This window comes from Topomyia yanbarensis, chromosome 3, assembly GCF_030247195.1.
Source record: "Topomyia yanbarensis strain Yona2022 chromosome 3, ASM3024719v1, whole genome shotgun sequence".
Lineage (NCBI taxonomy): Eukaryota > Metazoa > Arthropoda > Insecta > Diptera > Culicidae > Topomyia > Topomyia yanbarensis.
The window spans coordinates 314,031,777-314,055,181 of record NC_080672.1 but is presented as its reverse complement, the minus strand read 5'-3'; the positions used below and the strand labels follow the sequence as shown (position 1 = coordinate 314,055,181).

At 40.3% G+C, this 23,405-nt stretch overlaps 1 protein-coding gene across 4 annotated transcripts in view; it reads right to left on the bottom strand.

Moving 5' to 3' along the window:
- LOC131691395 (uncharacterized) overlaps positions 1-23,405 on the bottom strand; it is a 956,846-nt gene that overhangs the window by 225,766 nt on the left and 707,675 nt on the right. The window contains exon 4 of one of the 4 annotated variants that reach the window (XM_058977755.1): positions 19,629-19,787. The exons of 2 other annotated variants lie outside the window; for them this stretch is intronic. In XM_058977755.1, the coding sequence (XP_058833738.1) occupies positions 19,674-19,787 (114 nt within the window). In that variant the 3' untranslated portion in view covers positions 19,629-19,673. Of the gene's footprint in view, positions 1-19,628; positions 19,788-23,405 lie in introns of those variants that run through there. One more of the 4 variants, XM_058977753.1, reaches the window with a different exon arrangement.

Sequence of the window (23,405 nt, the reverse complement as noted above, 5' to 3'; positions counted from 1 at the left end):
CAGAGTACCATATGGCCTCCGGAACCGAATGGAGCTGGTGGTGGCGGCAACGGCACTATTTGGGTAACGGAGAGTGTTTCCACGATACGCAGCGGACCTGCCTCACAAAACTCATGCAAATAAGCTAGCTGCCATCGATGGATGGAACCACCTTCGCCGCTGCCGCACCTCTCCAGCCCCAAAACCAGGAAACCGAGCAAGGATTGCGGCATTGAACGGCGGTACGACGGCAAAAGTTTCCAAAGCCGTTGCGAAAGCACAACATAGAGCCATTTAGATTATTTATTTCTTTCGGCTGAAAATTATTGCTAAATTGTTTGCATGCTCGTCTGTCATAACTCATGGCAAAAATTGGCGAAGTAGGAAATTATATAGACACAATATTCCCAGAGCGGGCGCTCGTCGGTTCTCTGTTTGTGGCAAAATCGGATCTAATTAGCGGGGCAGGTAGGATTGGAGAAAGTGATCTTACGTTGGGTAAACAAAACTGCTTATTTAGATTATTATCGCCATTGCTCAAAGCTGGATTGGGACCAGTGCAGTAGACAACAGTATCAAGAATTGGTCTATTACTGAATTCATGCCAGGTTGAACAATTTCGACCAAGAGTAGAAAATTGATAAACTGCATGGTAACTTTTATGCAAGGGAAGTTCAAGTATCGAACTTCCTATTAATAAATACTACAATTCAAGTCATTTTCCACATTCATACTTAACATAAGAAAACAATTTCAAACAATTTTGGAGGTAATGAACGTAATCTTCAATCATCGACCGCTTAATCGCTTGGCCAAATTTGCGAATCACGAATCACCAACGTGCTACTCAAAATCAGCTGATCACGCATCTGTTTCCAACGCTAGATCAGCTGATCACAATCGACCGGCAGCGGTGACCTTCTGCACGTTTGCTACGCCCAATCCCGCACCAATCTGGAATAGGTGGTCCATTCCATTATTCACGCCACCATGACTTTGAGGTGCTCAAACGAAAGTGAAATGTGTTTACTGGGAAAATTGTCAAATTTCATCCTTTTACTTCTTTTGTTTGTTTTTTATAACGACTTTCGGGGTTTGGTTTAATTTCTGACGAAATTAATTCAGACAGAAGATTTGGCGTATTTTCGCACTCGAATAGTGGACATTGAGCGAATTCCGGAGCGTATCAGCAACGGATCACCGGGTGAGGTGAGAAATAACTATCGCCTTCATTCCGTAATTATATTGAACAGGTGGAGTATGATTTGTCGTGATTAGTTTCCTTCTCATAATCTAGGTACTGGCTCTATTTTAACCGTTACAAGCATCCGACTACCGAACACCGGCTAACTACAATGGGTAACGGGTCGTTCACATACCACGTGGACAGAAAGACCTCCTCCACTTTTAACCCTTTCATGCCTAACTTTTTCCGTATGACGGTTGGAGTCAAGAAACACGATAGTGCTGTTTTGAACAATATATGTGCTCAATCAATACCATGCTCCAAGGATATTTACAATAATTTAATTGCACGGAAGAAGTCTAAATTGATTGGTTTTATCAGTTTCCAACAATATTGCAAGACAATGAAGATATATCCAATTTTATTTTTTCTATGTTAACTGAAATTGTTCCTAACAGCACTGCTTCAGTAGGATCCAATGAATCTAACTGCAACAACTTCAGTCCTACTGATAATACTACACAGATTTTTTTTTTATTTTTTAATCAACGCAGCTCGAGGAATTTGGACAATGTCTCTATGTACGTGTATAACTCGGCATCGGTTTTATCCCGTATTTGTTGTGAAACTTTCATGTCGCCGGCAAGAGAAAGGCTGTGTCCTTGTAATTTAATATTGTCGTCATTGAAGTAGAGGAAGAATATAACTGGAGCGAGATGGCTTCCTTGCAGGATGCCAGATATAACGAGGAATGGTGCAGATAGACAGTCCTTAATGCTGATTTGGAATTCCCTTCAGTGGCGTAGTAAGAAAATTTATCGAGGGGGATATGCGAATTTCGTGTATTTCAATACAATATATGTAAGGGATTGTCGTATAGGTTGGGACAGCTCGATATTTTCGTTCCTATGCAGCGTTGCCATCTGTTATTTTTAGCACAAACTAGACTCGATCGAAGCTCACTTTTTATACCAAGTTGAAGTTATAGTTCATTGTTGTCACAGCTGCACTTAGCAGTTTCACAAAAACGAGCGAAAAATCTTTTCCTGTGCTGATTTTTGCGTCATCTTAAATTGAATCTTTTTCATCGAAATTTCAACGCAAATAATTTTAAAGTGTTAAGAAGTAACTAAAATGTTATTACCGATCAGGGTTTTGCGTTTACTTTATTGGATTTTTTTTTCTTCGAAAAATTGGTTGTGACAAGCGTGTCGTATAGGTTGGGACACAATACAATAACGCATGCGTACAAGATTGCGTACAAGTTTTACATGTAAAAATTGTGAGTCAGATTAACTTTGTCAAATGGAAGTAAATAAGTCTTTCAGTTACTCATTCTTATTCTAAAATACCAATTAACAAATAAATATTAACCAAAAAAATAAATATAATGCATTAAAATTTAAACTGCCTTTAATTATTTATAATAAGATGTTTGACGACTGGTTACGGAACATTCACTGATATTTACGGCTTTCTCAGTCTATTATACTTAAGCAAACGTTATGTTTTATAGATTGCCCGACGTTTCGGCCGTTTTTGATGGCCTTTTTCAAGGGAAAACTGGAAAATTTATTCATGTCATAGTGAGTAAAAGGAAAACAGAAAGGTACAAAAAGGGGGGACATTGACATTGTGAACTTACTCTAATTTACGCGTTTTTGTCGAATTCGCTGATTGCCAACGATGGGAGGTTTGGGAATTTTGCACGAATTTTTCTGGTCGGAAATATGGGGATTTTTCGCAATAAAAGTCATCTGGGTGCACTATTGGTCACGAAGCTCGATATGCACATCCACCGGTTTACAACGTATGATTTAAAGATGGTGACCCGAAACGGTAACTAATTCGTGCAAAATTCCCAAACCTCCCATCGTTGGCAATCAGCGAATTCGACAAAAACGCGTAAATTAGAGTAAGTTCACAATGTCAATGTCCTCCCTTTTTGTACCTTTCTGTTTTCCTTTTACTCACTATGACATGAATAAATTTTCCAGTTTTCCCTTGAAAAAGGCCATCAAAAACGACCGAAACGTCGGACAATCTATAAAACATAACGTTTGCTTAAGTATAGTTTAATTATTTAAGTTGTTTGAAGTGTCCCAACCTATACGACACTTTTTTTTGGCCATTTTGCCGTCATGTAGAAAATTGATCCTGAGTCTTATTTAAAATTGCAAGTAAACATCTTCCATTCGCAGACATCAAGACACATAATATATCTACAAAATAGTGTACTACAAGCTAAAAAATATTGTCATGGAAACAAGATATCAGCCTCTAAACAAACCCGTCCAACCTAGACTATATTCCCTTATGTATATGATATTTTAGAGAGAAGAAAAAATGTTCTAAAATACCCTGAGCAGGAACAAAATGTAAAAAAACCTACAACTCAGGGAACTGGCTTGGGCAGCCAAACTACACGCTAAAACTACTCTTGCAAGGAACCTGATTCTTTCCCGGGACTACCCTACAGCATTACATTGGGGACGGGTTTTTTTCTATGTGCATAGCACACACTCCAATCTAACTACTTAGTAGTTTGTTCCTTCAATAGGGTAATAGTACCCTTCCTCGACACTCCATCAGTTTTCGACCATCCACACGAGCACCGCAACTCGTTTTGGCCCTTTGGCTCTTTTCTTATGCTATTTAGTACCACTTCTTCGTTCAGCTCTCGACTTGTTCGCGAACTACTCGGTATAGTCCACGACGATAGACCTATCTTACTCCAGAATTCGCTCCCACAATCCAGAGGTTTCTCCCGCAATCGATCCAACCGACCAGATTGGTCCGGTGATTCCAGTGGAGCAATGCGTTCGGTTCGCTGTTACCCCGATTATCTGTACCTGGTGGTGTCTCGTCGCGATCTACACAGTCTAGTCCCCGGGTGCCGTGGAGTGTGGCGTCCGGTTCGCTGGCGCCCCGAATACCCACACCCGGTGCTCTGTTGCGGTCTGCTCGACTAATCCCCAGCGATATATCTAGCCTACCCTGGAAGAAAGTTTCCCGGCGGGGATTGCTTTTCTGAAATCGTTGCTCGGCATTCCTGACCATTTCCGATGTCATGATCTGTGCTACCACTTTGTTGACCGCATTACACGTGATTTCATCACTTATCATTTTGTGGACAACATTATCCGGGTTGATGTCCGATCCTCCCGTTTCAAGCATCTCCCTGCGTATCGTTTCGAACCTCGGACATTTGAAGACCAGATGCTCCGGTGTCTTCTCGATGTTTTCACACTCCGGGCACAGCGGTGATGTTGCGTGCACGATCCGATGAAGATACTTTCTGGTGCAGCCGAGACCCGACAGGAACGAGGTGTTTACCTCTATGTGCTTTCTATTGACTCACGTCGAAAGGTTTGGGATGAACCGGTAGGTCCACCTTTTTCCCGTATTGTCCCATTTCTGCAGCCACCTCGCCATTAAATCGATTCTTACCATTTTCCTCGCGCTTCTAGTGCTTCTCCGATTGTAACACACGATATCCTAGGCTAGGGTGATGCAGATGGAGATCATCCCGGCGTAATACTAGCTAGCAAATGTCTCGTGCTGCCTTTCCGACCGTCGACGTTTGGCATGATCCTCACTATTGCGTTCGTTGGCTTCGCCGACTTTTCGCAGGCGTGGTCGACGTGGTTGTCGAAGCTGAACCGGTCATCGATTAGTTTTCAGAGTTTTCTGAGTGTATCCAGCAGACATATAGGTATGCACGAGGCGGGATCGCCCGGTAACTTCTCTGGCTTTAACAGCTTTCACCTTTCACATTTCGGAGAAGTTGCCATCATCTAAATACTACTGCAGCAGCATCATGAACATGTCCGGATATACCAGGATCACAGCTTTCATGGCCACGTTTGCTATTCCATCCGGACCGGGGGCTGGTCGCCGTCTACTACGTGGCTCCAGTTTACGCGGTATTGTGGCGTCACAAACTGTCACAATCATTTTTGTTAGATCAGCCGCATCAACGTTCTCGGTCTCACTGTCCGGCTGAAGTACCTCAACGAAGAGGTTTTCCACTTTCGCTCGCCGGTCATCTTTCTCCGCGCTAGAGCAGGGTTCCTTGGTCAGTGTAGTAGCCAATCGCCTGGTGGTTGCTTTGGGTATACTTCTCTCACACTCTCCAGTCCATGTTCACCGTCAAAAAAGGACTACAAAATGTGACATCGATGGTAGACTCCTTCCAGTTTCTCCGAAATGTGCTAACGGAACCTTCATTGCGCAATCGTGCGCCTAACTTCACTTGAGCTTTCTGAAGGATATATCCTCTTGTGTTGGTTACTCTACTGCCCACCTCACAACCCAGGCATTGAAGTCACCACCAATGAGTACCGGCTTCCGGGCGATCAACTACTCGATTAATTGTTCTAACATTAGACTGAACTGTACCATTATCACCCTTGTAGATGCGTAACAGCTGCACATGAAGACCCCGTTCATTTTGGCTATCACGAAACCTTTTGTTTTCTGAAGTTAAGTCCGAGTTAACCCACTAGATCCATGAAATGGCTCGACCTTTCATCCTTGTAATTCCCGACATTCCTCTTGCTTTCCGCCATTCTCTCCGTCCATTACGCTATATAGATCCTCTACGTACTTGAGCCATTTAGCTACGAACTCTACTCGGACATTATCCAGCAGTAAGTAACCGCAAGGCATTTCTGTGAGCCGTTTAGCTCCGGTTTCCGTGAGCCATTTAGTCCCCAACTTTGTCGCGGTCTACTTGGATAGTCCCCGGCGTTAAATTTTAATACGACTGAGAATTCCCCAGCAGCGGAATTTCTTTCGAAACTGATACCCGTTTCCTTGAGCCATTTAGCTGTTAGGCGGTGAAATTATCATACTCCGACTGAGAGTTCCCCGGTGGCGATATTTCTCTCGTACCGATGTCCGTTTCGTGAACCAATTAGCTCTCAGTTTGGTCACGGTACAAGTGAGCCATCTAATTCTCCGGACCGTCGCGATCTACTCGATGTAGTCCACGGCGGTAGATCAAGCCTCCACAACGAACTAACCGGTAGGTGCCGTAGTCAGTCGCCAATTTTTACTACATGAAAATATTCTCAGAAGATAACTTTTGCAAAAAAAAACTTAAAGAAATCCATTTAAAATATTAGGCACATTTTTGTCGAACACATACAATTTTTCTAATTTCAATAAAATATTTCGGGGGGACTGTTGCGATATCATATTGCCGAAGGCCGCAGATAGACCCTGTAAATAGCATCGGTTTGCAATCCGTCGGTAAATTCACCGAGTGCACATGTTGTGAACGAGAGTAGGTTGGTCGTTGTAAATCTTTCAGGCATAAAACCGTGTTGGTCGTCTGCAATATAGTGATTGCGGTGAAAGATAATAGAGTATAAACCAGCTCGAATAGATTTGATACGGCACTTAAAAACGAGATTCCCCGATAATTATCAATGTTCGATTTGATCCCTTTTTCATGAACTGGAAACATGTAAGTGATAGCTCGAAGGCTCGCCGAAGTGGTTCAAGAAGCCCGCTGATATACTTTTTGACAAAAATCGAGGGAACGCCATCTTGGCCCGGGGAACTAGATGCTTTCAGTTTGGATTGTACTGCAAGAATGGCAGCATTATCGACGCAAATTCAGTTGATGGTTCGTACTAGAGCAGGAGTTAAATTGGCGGTGGCAACGACTTGTAGTGGTGGAAGATGCTTGTTGAAAAAAAACACTTGAAAATTTGTCGGACAGTAGTTGACAAATTTTCTTAGTCTCGGTGCCCAAAACTACATTAAACGACATACAAAACGGTAGACCGGATTCTTTTTGCTGCTCCAGATCGCTCTGGGTTTAGATTTCAGTTGACGCTCGACGTTCGCTGGTGTCTAAAAAAGGATCGTAGTACCGGACATTTTCAAAGCAGAGGTCCAATGTACGTCCATTCTCGTTGGTGATTAATAATATTTGCCGAAGAGTTGCGCTGCTGTAGTTGTCCAAAATACAGCTGGCATTGTTGATAAGCGCAGATTTTCGTCAAACGGGGCGGCGATCGAGGTAATGAAAGTAACGGAGGAAAGATGTACATTGATCAAGCTGGAATAACGAATTCTGTCAGGTGGAATATACACGACATACAGAAACAGACTGCGAGTGGCAAGTTTCACTGATATCCACATTTGCTCGGAGCTCGCCCACCGGTCATCGTTGATCACTCGGGCTTTTATACCATGGCGAACGGCGATAAGCACACCCTCACCTGATGTCTTTTGGCTGTTGAGGGCTTAGCGGTCACAGCGGTAGACATCGAATGATGAACCAAAGACCTGACGAGACAAAGTACGATTGTCAAGTCACGTCTCGGTCATGGCGATGGCATCATAGCAGCAGCCCGTGGTCGCGAGCAAATAGTTGTCCGTTGATGAAATTAAGCCACCAACATTCTGGTAGTAAACCTCGATGTTGCTGGAGGACGGATCAGGTTCAGCATACAGCGAAGCCATGTTGCCGTTTTGAGCGCATTGAAAGGTCCTTTCATCAATCCCACAAACAGTACCGGAGCGGTTGACCGTCGCTTGGTCAACTGTGGTGGAGGATTCGAGACATCCCGAATCAACTGCGTCGCGTCCCAGAATACGACGATCGGTCTCAAGATGTCAGAACAAAAGGCAAATTACTGGGAGCGAAGAATGCTGCAAATTGCTGGAATCGGATCAGATGTATACTTGCCATTTGTGGCGGGTTGGACGATCCTTTCACCCATCCCACACACAGGACCGTGACGACTGATGATCGCTTGCTGCAAGTGCTCGACTGTGGTGGGGGGGTCGAGGGCTTCCATAGTGCCAACTGCGGTGCGTCCCAGTATGCGTTGGAACCCGATGGCGGAATGCGGAGAGCAGGAACGGGGTGGTAGCAGCTTGCGGCGAGAGTCGTACGATGAGCTAGAAGCGTGAATCGGTTCAACCGTTGTATCGTTAATATTTGTATAATACTTGCCGAGAAAGGCGGTTTGGAAGATCCCTTCTCCACCCATACATACAAGACCGGGAATACTGCTGAACGCTGGTGGCAAAGGCTCGACTGTGGCGAGGGGATCGAAGGCGTCCATAGTGCCAACTGCGGTGCGTCCCAGTATGCGATTGGCATCGACACTCATTGCCAATCGTTTCGGAGTCCTCTGCAGGACCATTGATGGTCCGGGTTGCATTAGAGAAGTACATGTTACTTTTGGAGGCGGAGGAAAATCGGTCGATGGGCTCCAAATGTGCAAGGTACGGCTATCCTCAAATTCCCTGAACAGTATGCCTTGCGGCCATGGGTCAGGGTTAAGAGCTGCATCACGGTACTTTGGGTGAACTCTAACGTTGAAGGATACAAAGTTCAAAGTACTGACATCTGTGCCTTTTTTAACAAGCAGAATAATCATTATCTCCTCGTAACAGTTCAGTACTTCTTTGGACATTTTTTCGACAGTCTCCTTGCTAACGCTGGGTTGAAAACGGGAAAGATACAGCTAGAGCAACGGTGTGGGAGGTGGAACCGCAACCATTATCGACTAGCTTTCGATCGTCCACAAGAATATTGCTCGGATCAGGGCCATCCTCGCGACGACGTTTCTGAGGTGCTCGAGAGGTACCGGAGTTTGACCGGACTGGAGTAGCCTTTCTGAAACCTTTCTGGCGAAGCACGAAATTTGCTGGTTATTTTTGGATAACTCGGCCTTTAGTTCGGCACAGACGTGATCCGTTTCCCAGCGATAGAAAGCGAACTTCACCAGCAGACGTATTCATTGCACATCCAAAATAAATTTGGGTTTTCGGCAAGTTTTTTAAAAAATGGTTCGTTAAGTTATTTCCCACATTGAATATGCACAAACTTTTTTGCAAAAGCCCATGCATTCGATAAAGTCGTTGTCAGATTTGACGGTTTTCGCACAGTGATCGCATGCACGCACAGAGGAGTAACTGAGGTCGAATCCTGGCCATAATTATTTACTGCTACTACTGCTGTCATTGTGCTTTAATATGAACAAAAAATTGACAATAACTAGTTTTTGGAACAATTTGGCATCTATCCACCTATCCGTGCAGAGGTCAATTTTTTATATTCTTTCGAAAACTAGTAATCTCGAGGATATCTTTGTGAATACATTTGTTTTTCTAGTTGCATAAACAAATGATCAGTGGAAAAGGAAGAGGGGAAGGAACGTCTGTGCACATATTCATAGAGATACATTTTTCCAAACATAGTATTTGGCCCTACAGCATTTCAGTGTACCCCAAATTAGTAAAACATTGAAAATATTCAAATCGCTTGGAATTTGTGGATCGGACAAGGCCGGAAGAGTTCATATGTTTTTGGATAGCTGGAATCTCGTTTAGTAATACTGCTTCAGCAACTTTACCGGATCTAGCCGTTTAATATAACTATTTAATCATTCAAGTTTAGAATAAAATGTTTAAAAAACGTATTTTTAAAGTTGGTCCAGTGCACAGCAACACTACTATTTTCAGTTGGTTTTAGGCTGAAGTTATACAAATGGTTGTGTTCAACTACGTTTGTGATAATATAGTTTTTTTAATACGGTTATCATCACTAGAAAGGGGTATTGCTGGATATTAAAAATGAAAATGATTAAAAAACCCCTTAGAATATCACCATTTTGCATCAATGAAAAAATTCTGTAACAATTTACGACATATTCATAATTTTGCCACGTAGGTAGACTTCTAGGTATGTAAAAAAATACAAAAATCGAAAAAAAAAATTTGGTTATTGGCCAGGAATTTGTTCTAGTTACTCCTCTGTGGAACGTGCCATAACGCGTGTAGAACTGAGAATGCAAACAATGAAATATAGATGGCGCTGTGTTCGGTGGAAAGTTTTTGTGGTTAAGTCACAGAAGTTCACTCGATTGCGTTCTTTGCTGTTTTTTCGCAACACATGAGCAAACAGGAGATACTTTCACACTACACAATAACAACGGTAAAAACAAAATTCTTACTCGATTAATACGATAATCAACGATACAAACTTAACAAATCTTGTCAAAAATTAAAAATAGTTGGAGCGATTGATGTAAACAACTAATCGGTAAAAGTCAAGAGGGTGAATGCTTTGACGTTTCTTTGTAAAATGAGTGAAGCCAACAGGGTGGCCAGATAGAATTCCTTAATATCGGTAGGGCCACTGAAAGTTTATCGGTAGGCCGGGTTGTTGTCCCAAAAACGTAGTATTGACATAGAACTCTAAAATACTGACAACACGGATCTCAGACCAAATCCAACCCAAAAAATGAATGTTGAGTAGGATGTGTCCAAAATCAATAAAAATCGGTAGCTTTCGGTAGGAATAACAAAATATCGGAAGTTTTACCTTGGTCGTCTGTGAATCGGTAGGGAAGCCCAAAATCGGTAGGACTACCGATAAATCGGTAGGGCTGGTCACCCTGGAAGCCAACATAAGCTGGCTTGCTGGCTCGGCTAGTTGCCAAAAATGACAGCGAACGCGCTTTAAGCAGCGTTCACATCGCTACGAGCCAATGTTGTTAACTCGACCTGAAACTTATCGAATGCAAACAAACTTCATTTTGATGTGCTTAACTGGTACCCAGGTGATAAAAGCGTTCGAACTTTGTGGAGAAGAAGCGATGATTTTTCATATATTGTTAATAATTACATGTTTTGAATCCAACTTTTAAACAGTGTTGTACAGTTGATGTGAACAGACCTTGAACATTAGAAAGTAGCGTTAGCTACAGCGCTACTGGCATTTGGTGGCAGCTTCAGACAACAAACAGTTTTCACGCAGCTGGTAAGAGTACTCTCCAAAGAGATGTTATTGGAACACAAGGTTTAACAATTTTCCTACTATATTCGGGAAAACCAATAAATAAAAGTTCGCTTCATTAACAATTTAGAGAAAATATACATCAAACAATGTTATTGTTGAGAGGCAACTAGATGAAACAAATCCATATCAACTTTTGAATAGATAAGATTTGTTTAACAAACTTTTGTTTTGCTGATTTCTCTTAATTTGTTACAATTTCAACATAGAAAATATTTGAAATTGATTCTACCAAGGGTAAATATGTTGATTCATGTGTATCTTTCATGAAATTCAACTCGGCGGCGGAATAATGAGCGAAACACGTTTGTTTACAAAAATTTCATTAGACCTTTGGAAAAATTTATATTGAAATGTTCTTCCGTAGTCCATCATTACATTTCGGCATACATTCCGAAACTGGTGGAAATCGCGAAAGGAAATGTGTTCAATAGTCATGAAAACGCAAGCCAACCAAACGCGGAGAAAACTATGGTTGGAAAAGTTTGTACCCAAAACTATAGTTACTATATTCATAGTTAGGCGGAGACACTGAGCGGAGCCAATTGAACATGTCACATACCGGAGCCAATCGAGCAGGACGTCACATAACATGTTCTCTTTGGATATATATGGGAAAGGTATTGTGATTATGGTCATAACAATTTAACTCTTATCTTGTGTTATCACGTGTAGAGAAACGAAAAGAAACCAATTATTTTTTTCTGTTACAAGAAGAGATATTCGCACAAGTATGAAATAATATCAATCGATCTTCGAATTGTTTTTTTTTCTATTCATGCATGTAAAGTTCTTACTTACGACGAAAATGAAATTATTAAGCTAGAGTTTGAACATTTACATGGGATGCCAGTGTTTTTTCCCTCAAATATGAGCTGCCAGTTTTCCGGCTTTTGTGTCCGCCTAACTCTTAATATAGTAACCAGGGATGCCAACGGTACCGATAAACTACATTTTTTTCGATATATTTACATTTGCACAAACCGTACAGCCCGCTACAGCGAAGCATCACTACAGCTCTTGCCAGAACAGTAGCCAAACCGAGTACATTTTCCCGTACAGCAGTAGAATACATTTTTGTTTTGCTGCTGTACTCCGACTGCTCGGTGAGAGTGTGGTGTAGTAAAGTTTGTTCTCTTGCTTTGTACATTTTTCTCTGCATAGTCAAAGGGAGAGTCCCGCACACGAAAGCGTTGATGCCGGCCGTGGCGTAAATGAGCCGCATTAATTGTCGTCATTTTTGTATAAAAATATTAAAAAGATTGAAAATATTAAAAAATGTAAAATAAGGAAAGAGAAGCTGTACCGCTCGCGTCTGGTGGCTGTACTGGGGACAGTAGTTTTTTGTCATGTTACTGCTTTGCACACAGGCAGTCGTACAGCTCTGGGCGTCCTGCACTAGCGAATGACAGCAGCATTGAGAGAGAAATGAGAATGTAGGCAGAAAAATTACAGCCGTGGAAAAGGTAGGCATTTTGCATCCTTGATAGTAACTCTACCCAAAACAAGAACCTACCCACTGAGACGTCCAAAAAATTGTTTCAAAATCGTTCAACACGGGTCCAACGATGAACGTTTGTTGAACGGTTATTTGGACGTTGTCCAAATTGGTCCAACGAATGTCCTTCATTGGACGATTTTGAAACCAACCGTTCTTAGAGGGTAGCCAATGATTGATGCTTGGTGCTAGGATTGTTGTCTAGTTTTTTGTTGTCATAAGATAGCACAAATCGACCTATCCAAAGATGATGCTTATAGAGATGCGCGAAAACTGAAGTTCCAATCGAACCCAAAACAACGGTTCCAAACGAGCAATGTATACAAATATGGCGGACTTAAGAAGTAATGCTTGGGTAGTATTGAGATTGAAGTAAAAAGAAATGCATGCCATTATATTTACATACGAAGAGTACAGCGTTTATAATACAAATAAAATACGAGTAATTTCAAACACGTTAAAAATAACAAAGCCATTGATCGACTGTCAAGTCCCTCATTTTTTATAGCTAGTGTATGCAAGGTCTGGAAATTATAAACTTATCGACTAGTTTTTTTCCTAATATCGTGACATTCGTCAAAAATATTAATTTTGAATGGCATCATCAAAGTAGCCAACTGTGCAGCAATATTGCTATTATTTATCAACTGCATTCTCACCAGTTTCTCTCTAGTGCAACGAAAAACATGTAGACAGGCTCAGTAACGTAAATCAATGCGTTTCAGAATTGCATGATTGAGTATTTTGCGAAATATTTCAAAAAAAGAATTCGTCGAGGTTTTATTAAAACTACCAGTCACTCGCTGTTTACACAATATTCCTGGTTGCCAAAACTAGCAGACAAAATTACATGGAAAAACCGTGTAGCCAAATTGACTAATTTTCTCTCTGCGCTTTATATTTAAAACAACGTCTTTGGATCAATCGAGAAATTGGCGCTTGTCATAATCGTTTTCGCTACATCTCAGTAACCCAGCAGAATTTAAAAATTCTGAAAACCCCACTCTGCAGAGATTTTGAAATTTAGTAACATCCAATCTAGCTCAGATTACCCCAATGGTGAATGGTGTTTGTCATAAGAATCACAACAGCGATCTAGAATTAATAGAATATAGTTTTATATGTCTGTCAGTGTGTGTGTGTGTGTGTGTGTGTGTGTGTGTTAACCATCCTGTCTCCCACTAGCTGGTAGTGATTTACAGAAAAAAGATGTTTGCATGTATTTAAACATTCATGCAAATAACTTGGTTCACGGATTTAGGAAGGTGTTAGCTCAATTGACTTTCCGATGACCCATTTCGTGTACAGTGCCAGACATGTTCCGAGGTCATCGTTCCATCAAATAGCCCCGCCTTACTGTAATGTTTGTATCAATTGGATTGTAACATTACAGTAAGACTTTCGATTCCATTTAAGCAGGAAATCGACGCGTATTTAGTATATTGGTTCAATTTGTATATATAACATAACAAATGTGTACTAAAACACTTACCATTTTAGCAATTTTTTACCTTCATTTCTATCTCCCATTTACGTTTCCTTTGACTCTCATCCACATTTCTTGAATTCCTGCTTATTTAAGAAAGAAAAGGGGACATAATAAAAAAAACCGATAGACTCCGTGTTTTCTTCAGCGCTTTCGTTTCTCTTAGTATGGTGTCACTGCCTGTTGGACTTGTGTAAGTTGTTCCATTGGAGATCTCCAAGGGGCTGAAATTGGAGGAAGATCTGACTTCTATCCAGAAGTATCAGTTTTTCACATTAATAGATTATATGTGTGCACTACAAAACAATCCCGTGTATAATGCAACCATTTTTTGAACATTTATATGTACATATACACACATATACACATACACACAAATACACACAACAAAATAATGAAATTTAAACGACATGTAAATCAATACGAATGTAAACATACAAAGCTTGAATCAAAAATTTGATTGACAATTAATGGGAACATCAAAAAGCGTATGATTTTACACTTTCTTTCGTGTAATATTACATGTCATTTATTTTACAGCAATATTAGATTAAAAATACATTAAAGTGCATTGGTATCCAGTTTAATGCAACTGTAATCTTAAATCAACGTGTAAAACTATAATGAAATTTGTCGAAGAAAGTACGATAGTTTGTGTGTATTTGTGGTGGAACGCAATTTTACATTTGTATTCATGCTCCAAATATGTGCATGAAAACAAAATCAAAACTACAAAATATTTTTTTCTGTGCATATATACATACATAGATACACACATGTATACATAAAATTATACACATACATTCATACACACATACATATACAAATACCTACATACATATACGCATTGTAATACATATATACATGCATACACACATATACACAATTTCATACATATACTCGAGTTGAAGGAGGACCCCACGATTAACAGCTCAACTATACAAGAGATTATTACTACATCACTGGGAGAAAGGGCAGAAGTTAAAGCCTTAAGCCAGGACTGTGAACAAGCTGAAAGGTGCACTGAAGCTGCATTTTAACCTGGGCGAGTTGCACATGACGATCCGGTTAACTAAGGAGACACGGTACCGTACCGAAATGGTAGGGTATAAACAATAGAGTTCTATGCAAATCACTTCACACTAATTGGAGGTTTGTTTTCCTCCAGCTGTCATATATAAAACTGTCAGCCAATTTAAACGTTAGAAATAGCTCTCGTAAAGTATTTATAATGGTGTTGAAAAGCTCTACTTTGCCTTAAAACTTATTCGGGGGACGTACAATTCCGGTTGGTTATATTCCAACATGAAAATAATCCGACCGAATAGTTATTTTCGATTTGTTTTCCTCCATCTATAACAGGTGGAGGAAAACAACCATTGAACACACTAATACAGTTACAGATTGTCAAGTACTCTATACAAATCCTATCAAGCAGCAAGTGTCACCCCAGCCAAGCAAGGGCCCAAAAAGCACCGCTATGTAACCTATCATCTACCACCTCACACACGAAATCAACCGACAAATGAGTACCGGAAAATATAGCCAACTACAGCGGCACAATCATCAAATCATCAAAAAGTCGCAAGAAAATGATTCCAGAGAACACTATGCTGAAGCATACACTACCAAGCAACTAGCATATAGTTTTATATGTCTGTCAGTGTGTATAAAATTGAAAAAACAAGTTTAAAACTTTTTACTGATAGTTTCTGCATGATGCTATTGCATTTCAAATAATTCCTTTTTCTTTAGATTTTTCGTAATTTAATTTAATAACATAAATTTTTGTTTTCTGTGCAGAGTGTCCATGTAACTCTTTCTCGAATTGTTTCGCTGTATAAAATACGGAAACCGAGGATTTTTTTTGGAAAATGGTACATACAACAACTTCTACACCCTTTTAAAAAAAATACTCTAGAGTCAATATGATCTCATAGACTGTGGACAAGGTAACCTTGTAAAGTTTCATGTAAAGGCCTCCATTTGAAAAAAATCGGATTGATTTTAATGGAATTCCTCAAATCTAATATTTGGCAAGGAAACAATAATAAATGTATTGATATAAAATAAAAATTATGTTACGTGACCAAGCAAATTAATACCAATAAAAATAGCCGACAACCAAAAAACGGAGTTATCTTTAGTTACAAAACATACACCTACAATGACCTATCTAGTGTCGAACATGATCGTCTTCCGATTTCAATCCCCCCCAAGAAATAAACACGCAAACTGATTGGTTGTTGTTCGTGGGGAGTCTTTTACCCATGCGCTCACACCTCGATGGCTTCCATACCGGTTGACCACTTATCAGCAACAAGCGTGCGGGGGCCGTCATCTATTGATTGTTATTAATTTATTGATTACATATTGATACGACCAGCTGCAGGAAAAATAATAAAAGGAAAACTTGCCCATCCTTCGCTGCCGATCGGTCCCGCGTTGAGCATACAAACGATTCGGTTGGCTTCTAGCGTCTTGGAGCGGTGGATCCGCACACGCGACGCCTACTTATGTGCTGAAGAAGATCGCGTGGCGCGAAGGTCTTATGAAATCGGCTACTGGCAAGTACGGATCCTGCTCGGTTGCGATGACAGCATGCGTAGTTTAGACATTAAATCGATGAAAACACGTCAAAGATCCGAGTTTTTTTGGTAGCTCATAGGGTCATTCTTGAGGTCGAATAATATTACAAAATAATAAGCCGGGGAAAATGCTTTGAATGAACTAACCTTCTTTGAATGATGGGTTACATTACTGGTTTCAGGTTTGTTTTGCGTACGAAAGTACTACGTTACAATGAATTACATAACCAGTGGAGTGCAATATACAGATATTTGGTCGGTTTTAAGTAAGACCGGACTAAGTGACAAAATATTAATTTCGAGAAAAAAATGTGTTAAGTTGGAATCGCAGCATCCTTTACGTTTTAAATGGAAATTAATGTTTGCCATAATTCTTGTTTATTGTTACATATTTCAAATCTGGCAAGTTTCTAATGTAGCTGAAAAAATTCTTCATCCAGTGTAATCATTGTCTCATTTTTGACGTAGGACTACGTCTTTGTTTTCGATATGGGGGTGCACTTTGCAAATTCAACAAAAATGGTATGTAACGAAAAGTGGTCCAATTTTAAACGCTTATAATTCAGCCATCTTACGGTAAATTTCCAATTTTTTTTTTTGCGCATATCGCTCAGAAATACTTCTAAGAATAGATTCCAATAGATAAACTTAAAGATTTTTGATATCATGGCATTAAAATTTTAAATAATGTTCAACATATTCAAAATACCACGCATTTGCACACAGAAGGCTGCGCTTCCCTAGTCTGGCACAACAGATTTATGTACCTAACGCGCAACGCTTCTATGAATGACGTCATCATCGACTATTTAAAGAGCAGATTTGGTTGGGCAAGCTCAGTTGCCTCTTGGATGGCAGGCAGAGCAGATCACTGCGCTGCATGTTCCCACAGCCAGTGTAGCAGAGGCTAGCATCGTGGTACTATTTATCACCAGCGTTAACTCATTTTGCTTGGTGCGTATCTTCCATTCGTGTACGGATATGATGTACTGGTACAGCTTTTTGATTCAAGCACGGTACACCGTTCGCTTGGGTTTATTGTTTGGGGCGAATGTGTAGGTATATCCAAGTGTTGCGTGTATGATAGAAATCTGAGCTTTCGTTGCGCGAAGCGAAAGCTTTCGTTTTTTCTTTGTGTTGTCATCTCCATGACAGGCTAAGGATACGAAAACTTTCTTAGCAACAAATTCACGCGAATGGATAGAAGAAAATGCAACGAAGGTTTATTATTTAAGTTTCATCAATTTATTGATTTCACGAGATTCATTTCCACTCAACCTATCCCACCTATGATTCTACCAATCCATAGGTACTACAAAGCCTATTTATGAATGGATGCACTGTTAGTTAAAAAATCGCTGCAAAAAATGCATCTATGTCCATCCATAAAACGATTTTCGATTCTTGTATATGTTTTTCTTCGATATATGATTAAGACCACTGCATTCGCTACATTTATGTGTACTTTAGGAAAATTACAATAACGACAAAATAAAACTATAAAGCTTGTCCTATACAAGAACTGTGACTGTATTGTCTAAAACATGATTTTTAAGCATCGGTCTGGTTGTTTACCGCTCACAATTGAAACCCTTTTAAAATATTAAAGCAGTTCCAGATATTAGTACAGTTTTCCATCGCAGTTTTCTGCCTGCTTTCTTTAATCGGATTCGATCGCCCATTGTAAATAAAATGACCTGATGAGCAAGACGGTTTGATTCATGAAGTGAACTGTAGAAAGAATATGTTTGATTAATTATTAATCCAAATGTAATAAGAAATTAAATATTTCACGTATTGCAGTCCTACGTCTGCAATTCGTACAACTCCATAGGGCTGTCCCTTGTAGTTTTTTATGTTTTGCGACTTAGTCCGGTCTAATTAAACACCGACCATTTGAGGTTCGTTTAGCGTTACTAAACATAACCACAAATGCAATTAGTGGAACATACAATGAAATACAATGAGTAACAATGAGTTGAAAATCAAGAAAACGATTAAAGAATCACACACAAGTTTTCAAAAAATTATAACCAATTCCTTTTAAACTAGTCAACAGCACATAGCACTTAATATTGCATCGTATATTCATTACCATGAACTGTCCCCTCGAATAATTCCCGCTAGAAATTCCTGCGAAACAGGCCCCTCTAGGGCAATCAATTTCAGCCCGAACCGGCGGACGACGCGGCGGGTCTCTTGATGAAATGAATCACCCCCCAAAAAGTCATCGTTTTAAGGCAACGGCGCTGTTGAGATTGGTTTTAATAGCCGATCAAACTGCCGAATACACGCATCTTTACACGATCGACGGCGGCGTTCCCTTAACAGTAGTCTACCCATGGGTGATCGAAAGTCATGAACCTTTTGCGGCATTTCTGGCGACAAGATATTCCACTTTGGTCCGGGTGTTGGTGGTTTATGGCTTCATTTTCGGCCCCTCTCTAGGTTTCGTTTTGACTCGGTTCGCCATGCGACAATATGCTCATTCACTTTCATCCTGGAAATTTATGCTAATGCCATTGTTACTTCCATCCACGTGTTTCGAACCTAATCACCATTCGAAGTGGGGGTGGTCCGTGTCATGGAGAGGGATATTCCTCACCAAATTGGCATCGCTAATGGATTATTACTTAGTGAAGTCGGGGGGCTAGCTCCAAGTGACATAATTTGATGAGTCTGCCCGCCCTTCTCACCGCCATCGGTGGTTGTGTTTGCCCGCTGAGCAACCGAGATTCCGGAGTCAGAGTCAACGAGAGACAAACACTCCCTGCATCATAGCGGCAGCCGACCTCCCAAACACACTGGCACAGTTTTGAACGATCGCCGCCGATGGAAGGCGACAACATAGCTCAGCTATTCAAATTACAATCGGATGACCAGTTTTGCGGATCGCGGCTTGATTAATGGTCATCCGCTCTGCCAGCTGGCAGCATCGGTGGACCCTGCGGTTTCTGATTCTTTTTGGAGGCGTTGCAGAGATAAGAAACGCTTTCACTTTCCTTCTTCGAAAACAAATTTGGCCATCGTCTATTCAGATGCAGCCCACCTTCGCTGCAATGGACACGTAAACACACTCACGAACAGATGGGAAAAATTCCTTCGAGCTACGTTTTATCTATCGTCTGCAGTTTGAGGTCCATCAAACTAAAACAGTTTACCTCAATGACGCAGGCGATTGTCGTGTATCTGCTTTGTCTCACCAATAGATTCGAACTCACCTGGAAGAGAAGAGAAAAATTGGTTCGTCAGATAGATAATCCAATTATGATTGTTTTGATAAATGGAACGGGAAAAATATTAATGTCCTTCGCTCGCAACAAGCCTCTAAATTAGCCTCACTCCCATCACAGAGAACAGACATATAAGCTAGAACAAACTTTCCCGAAAAACCTGTGTAAACATTTAAATTATAGTACGTTGAAAATCACCATCGCATACAGGTTCGCATGCGTGAGTCACCATTCTATTCAAATTTGCATACTAGTGTATAGCGATTGCTGGCCGATCGTCAGTGGCAAGTTGTTACTTGCTTTTGTCATTTCAAAGCGACTGTTGTGATTTCTTACACAAGTTGAAAGTTTTACTTGTATGTCAGTTCTCAGTGCTCCCATATAGCTAATGCAGCGATACATGTCAAGCAGTGATGCCACAAGTACAGATTTATCTGGAAAGGTACAGATTTTTGAAGCATTTTGGTACAGATTCTGTACGGTACAGATTAGAGATTTTTGTAAAAAAGTACACATTGGAACAGATTTTTTACATGACAGCAAGGTAAAATAATTTAACCCGGCTATGCATCCCAGTAAATATCAGGTAAACGTTGAGTTAGGCAGCAGTGATGTGAAGAATCTGAAGTGGAGCTTGTACTGATTGAGCTTGAGCTGAAGCTGACATTAGAATACGATATGCGAGAAAGCTGCTTCCAGCAAATCAAAGGGATGATGTCTAATTGAAAGCCGAGCGAATCTTCTCGGAGTGCTTACGTTTGCTCTGACCTTCTCCATTTAAATTCCGCATTATATTGATATTACCAGCCCCACCTCAGTTTCTCGCCGCCCTCTGTAAGCCACCTTTGGTTGCACGCAAAGTGGCAGCGAGAATTTGAGCTGGAGCTGACGTTGAATTTACCCAGTCAAACTCATCTGGAATTCTAACTGGTTTCTTGCGGAATTCCAACTCAAATAAAACAACCGAGTCAGAATGTCTGGTTTCATTTCCCCGAATGAAAAAAATGTATAAGAAAAATGTTTTTTTATAAAACAACCTTGTTATTGTTTGGGTACAGAATCTGGTACAGATTTCTCTATAGAAGAGTACAGATAAAAAGATTTTTCAACTCTAGATTTAATTGTGGCAACACTGACGTCTAGTAGAACATTGGTACCACGGCTTTGGAATCCCCCTGTCCGTTATGGTGATATACAACATAACTTTTTTTCTCTAATTTATGCTTAAACTTGTATTTTACTTCGGGGGGTGTGGCCGACTTGTCGTTGGAATATTAGCTGTCATTTTCTGGAATGTGGATCTTCGAGAGCGGAAAGTATCTTTCGTCGTCCAGCACGAACGACGTCCCGCGGCAATTCTTCGCCATCCACCGGCACTTCGATTTCACGATCGCTATCTACTCGGCCGTGTACTCAGGGAACCGAGTCTTCTTCCGACAGATGATGTCCTCCATCATGAGCGTTCTGTGAATCAAGGTATAAGATCAGTGATATTTTTGGCCGGCGTCACGCAAACTCGTTCCGTCCTTGTTGTCGAACAGCTTTTTCAAACGCTTCCTTCTTCTTCTTCGTCGTTATCTTCGCCGAACGACAACTACCGGCCTTCCGCTCCAGGCTCACGAATGTCAGGATCCAGTAAACTGTACTCACGGGCCCGTTTTCGTCTCGAAAAAGGTGTACCGTAAACTTTTTTTCACGATGACCATGCGTTTCGTAAAACCGTACAACACGCTCGCGGAGTGCTTACTGTTTCGGCACCATCTTCGATTGAACTGACAGCACCCGAGCGAAAAAAAACATGCAATCCATTTCTAGGGAGTCCATGAGCAATTCTCTCAGAGAGAAAAAAATTTATTCTCTTTACTTTAATTACAGAAAGGAATTGAAATCATTCTCATTTTTTATTGAACATCCGTTGCGTTTTTAATTATTTAGTCTTTGTCATATTCACTCTGCTTCAGATCGCAGTTACGACCGATCGTAACCATAACTACAACGTATAGGTACTCATCCTCAATCAGAGTACAACAAACAAAACTTAATGTATTCGAATCCCCCAATTATATCATCCGATGCCTCAATAGTATCTCGTTGCTTCTCTTTACAACTTACTATACTGGCATCATTGGCGTGCGCAAGGGGGGGTCAGGAGGGGCTATAGCCCCCCCTAATGCTCTGGAATTTAAAAAAATATTAAGTATTATTATAATGTTGGAAAGACATGTCAAACTTATTGCATATCTCATTTTGTTTAAGCAAGCCATGTTATCTTAGTTGGCGCAAGTTCGTTTAAATCAGGAATCTCTATCGATAACAAGATAAGGTTTCTCGTTTTTAGAAGCTTCCTCCTGCCGTGTGGAACCGATCAGCTCCAGACTGCCACTATGTGACCGCCGTCGCCCTTACCACAACGGAAACTGAACCGAGAGCGACTCAAGGTCCGATGACTTTTGAAGGATTCCCCGCGGGTCCGAAGAATACCATCCGCCAATCCGACCTACTAGACTGCACTAATTTGTTTCGCTGATCTCCCGTTTGTACGAAAGTTGCAAGTTTTGGTCTTCTCTCCCGGTCACCATCTACGCCTTCTCTCCCCTGTCCTTGATACAACTGCTTCTACACCGATTTTGGAAATAAGCCCCCCTCTGAATATCTTGACCAAGCATAAGTCTCCGGTAAAAAAGTTTAAATTTGTATTCCGTATTCCTAGTTTTAAGATAGTTGTAATTTTACCTCTTTGTTAAAATTATTGTCCCCCATCTTGTAAATAGAATTGTATCCCTAGTTTTAAAACACCTGTGAAATTTTTCATAAATTTTTGTTCTCCCTTTTGTGTACCAAACTATATTGTTAGTTTTAAGATAACTGTAAATATTTCCTAAAAACTATTACTATTGAATTCTTTGTTTTAAAATTTTTCATAAAAAAAATGTTTTGCCCCCTCTCTTGTATATAGAATCTTATTTCTAGTCTTAAGATAGCTGTAAAATTTTTCTCTTTTATAAAAAAAATATTTCAACATTGTAACTTCCTAGTTTTAAAATATCCAAAATGTAAAAACAACAGAATTTGGCACAGCCAAGCTAACGCATTTGTGCCTATCAAATAAACCAAATGAATAAAAAAAAAACAAGATAAGGTTGCTGAGAGGAAGCGGTAACTGCAGCAAAGATTCGGTTACCGGCTTAAAAATACAAGAGTGTTGGTGATCAATTTAATTTTTTGCTTTGACTAAAAACTTTTCATTGCAAATGATTAATGCAGTCGGTAAAGGCATATATGGTGATTTCAGGAGGTACTACATGGAAAGCGAGAACAAGAGAAACTTTCAACTTTTTTTTCTAAAACTTAACAGTAATATAATCTTAGAAGAACTATATAGATGCTATTTATTTGGATAACAACTTATTCTACTTCTATCTTCTTTTCATTTTAACGACATTAAATTACCTAGAAATTACTAAGTAGGAAAAGTTTTCAAAAATTAGTTATGAAAGGATTTGGAATATACAGATAGGAAAGCTAAAGCATGGTAAAGAGGGACGACTCTGCTGTTGCCGTGAAACATGGTAGATTTAAGCAAGTCGTAGTAACTTTGTCTAAGCA